The sequence below is a fragment of the Cariama cristata genome, unplaced genomic scaffold, assembly GCF_000690535.1.
Source record: "Cariama cristata isolate BGI_N322 unplaced genomic scaffold, ASM69053v1 scaffold27298, whole genome shotgun sequence".
In the NCBI taxonomy this organism is placed as follows: Eukaryota; Metazoa; Chordata; class Aves; order Cariamiformes; family Cariamidae; genus Cariama; species Cariama cristata.
The window spans coordinates 5060-8709 of record NW_009632049.1 but is presented as its reverse complement, the minus strand read 5'-3'; the positions used below and the strand labels follow the sequence as shown (position 1 = coordinate 8709).

The window sequence follows — 3650 nt, the reverse complement described above, 5'->3', positions numbered from 1 at the left end:
CTTGATGCCTGGCTCTGCCAAGCTGCTGCTCTTGGTGGCACCGAGGGCGCGTGAGGGACCTTGGCACAGCCACCGCGGCCCCGCATGTTTGAGTGAGCTGAAAGCAGCGGCTTCAGCCAGCAGCGGTGCCGCGGGGAGTTCGGCACGCCCTTGCCATCCCTTTTGATGCGTGCCGCCCATCCCAGGCAAGGAATCATTTAGTTGACATTTAATCATTTATCCCCTCCCAAGAAATCATTTAATCGACAAGTCGGTTCCTTTAAAGAGAACTTAAAAGTGCAGGTTCCCGCAGTTTGGCAGGTTGAGTTACACTTGTTTAATACTTCCAGTCTTCCCTAGATTTCCACGGAGGCTTTTATTGCTCAGAATCCAAAATCTCTCCCATGAGATGGACACTGTGTTGTAAGCCAGAAAAACGCAACCGGTGGCAAGGGCTCAGTCTTTTCCTGATTTAAGGTGCTTTCTTGGTTTCTTTGCCAGATGAAATGAAAACGGTGACGTTGACCATTGGTGCATGTTGGCTGACGAATACTGAGAATGTAAAGAAGGGTGTGTGCTTTTTTTTTTCCCCAAACATTTCAAAACACCCGTGGCTGTTTCCTCCAAGAAAGGGAGTGCTGCTGTCCTGCAGAAACGGAGGGTGAGAGCCCCCTCCGCAAAGCACGTTCATTTTCTCGAGTGCTTTTCCCCCGCAGAGAGGAGCTGGGAAGCGAACGGTGCTGTCAGAAATGATGCTTCAAAAAAAGGCACAACCCTCTAGATGAAAAAGGCAGTACTGACTTCTCACTTTTGTCAAAGCTTTAGGATCCAAGAGGGCAGGAATCAAGCACGGTGCATCCCCACCCTGGCGAACGCTACGCTGGAGAACGACGCATTGGCACTCAACATCACATGGGGCCGCTGGGAGGGTCAGCAGCCTTCACCGGAGACCTGGGCTCTAATGCCATCGGGGAGAGAAACAAGGCTGACAACCTCCGATATGCTCTGAGAAGCAGTTCAGACAGCGGTTAACAAAACCAGACAGCGCATGGCTCTACGTGGCGGACGGCAGCTGCCGGGGAATAGCACGGGCCCAAATTTTTCTCTGCCTTATACTGAAGCAAAAATCCCATTGGCTTCCTGGTGAATCTTCTCTGTTCAAGGTTGGTCCATGGTCTTCCCTAGGAGGTCTTTTAACTGTAAAGCGTGAATATCCCCTACCATCGCTAAGAAAGTTGCTCGTTTAGTTTAAGGGGTGCAATTATGGAATTGAAGGTATTCAGCTCATGCTTGGAGATGATCCGAGCTGCCGGAGGACAGGGTTGGACGCACAAGAAAATCAACATGATGCGGGAAGGGGCTCGGGATTTTAGCCCTTTGTCAGCAGAAACTGGGGCTGCCTCGGAGCAGGTTTTTCCCTTGTAGCTTTTGGCATTTGCTGCAGGATGAGCAGGAATAGAGATGGAAAAAACCAATCTGCAGAGCCTGGCCATGGAGTCCCTCAAGCAGCCCCGCCAGCTACGGGCTATTGCAGCATCACCCCACAAATCCATCCCTTCTTCACCTTTCGAGCTTCCCAAGCTCGAAGCAGCAGGTCTCAACCACACCATGACTTCCCGGGGAAGGAATAAAGACCTTTCGCTTCCCCTTGACCCCAACAGGCAGTTTCTTCCCCTAAAAAGCTCCCACATCCTGCTAAATAGAGAACAAACCCCAAAATAATAATTCTAAAGAGCTCCTTGGGGAAAAAAGCCTGGGTCCAACTCAACCTGCAGCAGCAGCCACAGCCATGCTCCTGGTGGTCCCGGCATGGGAACGGGGACCCGGCAGTGGGACCAGCTGTGAGCTGGGTGGAGGAAAGGCCACAAAAACCTCCTCTGGGTGCTGAGCCACCGACAGTTTTAACGGTCTTGATAAGAAAACTACACGACAGCCAGCACCCAAAGAGCCACTGCCTGCGATGACGTGCAGAGACAGGCACCGAGCCCCGGTGCCCGCACCAACGCCTGTGGCTGCCTCTGGGGTGGAGCAGCCAGGAGCTGGGCTTTGGCCAGTCACAAGGGCAAAGCCCCTCTTTGAAAAGCGCTCGGGATGTGGAAAGGTGGCACGAGGCAGGCAAACCTGCCAAATCGGCTCCAAAAAGCCAAGTGGTCAGCTAGCTGGACAGGCAGTTGGCTGGGCATTTGGTAAAATGCTGCGACAGAGGGCACGAAGACCCTGCAAAGCTTTTCCCCTAGTGCGCTGGGCATCTTTTCCCTTGAACCAGCCTCCTCCAAGGGAAAATCCTGTGCTGAATCCCCTCCCCAGCCACAGCTGAGTCTCTTGGCCAAGCTCCTAAGGTCACCCCATGCCCTGTGGTCTCGCTGCACCCCTGGGAAAAGGAATAAAGCAAAGGCTCTGCCTTTGCCCTCTCCTCAGCTCCAGCCAGGAGCCCCAAGCTGCCTCCACCAGCCTGGCTCCCCCCTATCCAGCTGAGTCTGCACTGCCCCTTCTTTATCCCATGCCTTGTGTTTGGGTCAAAAAAAAAATTAAGGAAAAAAAAAAATAAATCAGAGATGGAGATTGCAGCCGGGACAGCAGGAAGGGCCTTGCGGCGAGCGCGGCAGCGTGTGCGTGGCATATGCTCCCCTGGATCCGTGCACTGCAGGGAGGACTCGGTCCCTTACCACTGCCAGGAGCATCTCCTCTCCCGAGCAGAGATTTCACATTCATTTCACTGGTATGGCAAAGTCTGTTTGCTTTTTCCTTCAAGGTGCTTTACATTCAAGAGCTATTGCAACCCACAGCGAGGAAACGGGGCCAGGGAGCTACCCCAGCCCCTGGGTTCTCTTGAGTTTGATTATTGGATTTAAATAAACTGCCCCAAACCTCTGAAGTTTAGTTCGTCTCCAAATTTTGGGGAACTCGAAGGGGGCCAGTGGCTCGCAGCCTTAGCTCTCCCGTGGGTCGCTGTACTGAAGCTCCGAGTTGAAGACCTCCTTATAGAGGGGTGGGAAGTTCATGGCGGTCTCTGGGTGCAGGAGACGGAAAAATTCCAGCTTGTCCAAGTGCAGGTTGCAAATGGTCTTCATCAAGGGCAGCTTGGAAACCATCTGCAGGGAAAGAAGGAGCTGGTGACCACTGGGTTCCCGGCTAGCATCCCTCACGCCGCCAGGCCCCCTCCCTTGGGGACAAGCGGGTGAGTTTGGGGACCACTGGCTCTGCCTGGCGCTGGGGGCACCAGTGGACACCTCCCATCTTTGAGCAGCCTGGCAGGAACGTGGTCTTGGCTTCCAAATCCGTGTCTTTCCACAGGATAGAGCCCCCCCCAGTGCCTCTCCTCCCTGTCCCAGCTCCATCCTGCCCAAAGCATTCCCGAAATGGCTCCTTTTGCCCCAAACATGCCCTGCCCGATGCACTGCCACGTTCAGCAGCACGGCGCTGCCTCCACCTGCACTGCAACGGAGATGCACGGCCCTTGGAAAGAGAAATTCTCCTCCTCCTTCAACAGGTTCTGGGGCTAACCCCCCAAAAAATGCCCGTGGGTGGCTAAGGAGCTCCAGCACAGCCACATCCCCCAGTTCAGCCCTCTTCCCGTGGCACACACGCCGTGCCCCAACCGGGTTCCCCACGCTGCGTGCGTGCGGCACCGCTACCTTCGAGAGCTTGTCCTCAGCGGAGTGTTTCTTCTG

The 3650-nt window shown here is 54.6% G+C and overlaps 1 protein-coding gene across 1 annotated transcript in view; it reads right to left on the bottom strand.

Annotated features, from left to right (window-relative positions):
- Positions 1-2909: 2909 nt before the first annotated feature.
- LOC104166326 (nuclear receptor ROR-beta-like) overlaps positions 2910-3650 on the bottom strand; it is a gene marked incomplete at its 5' end in the record, with an annotated part of 4807 nt that continues 4066 nt past the window's right edge. The window contains 2 exons of the mRNA XM_009706207.1: positions 2910-3071; positions 3615-3647. Of these exons, the coding sequence (XP_009704509.1) occupies positions 2910-3071; positions 3615-3647 (195 nt within the window). The remainder of the gene's footprint in view (positions 3072-3614; positions 3648-3650) is intronic.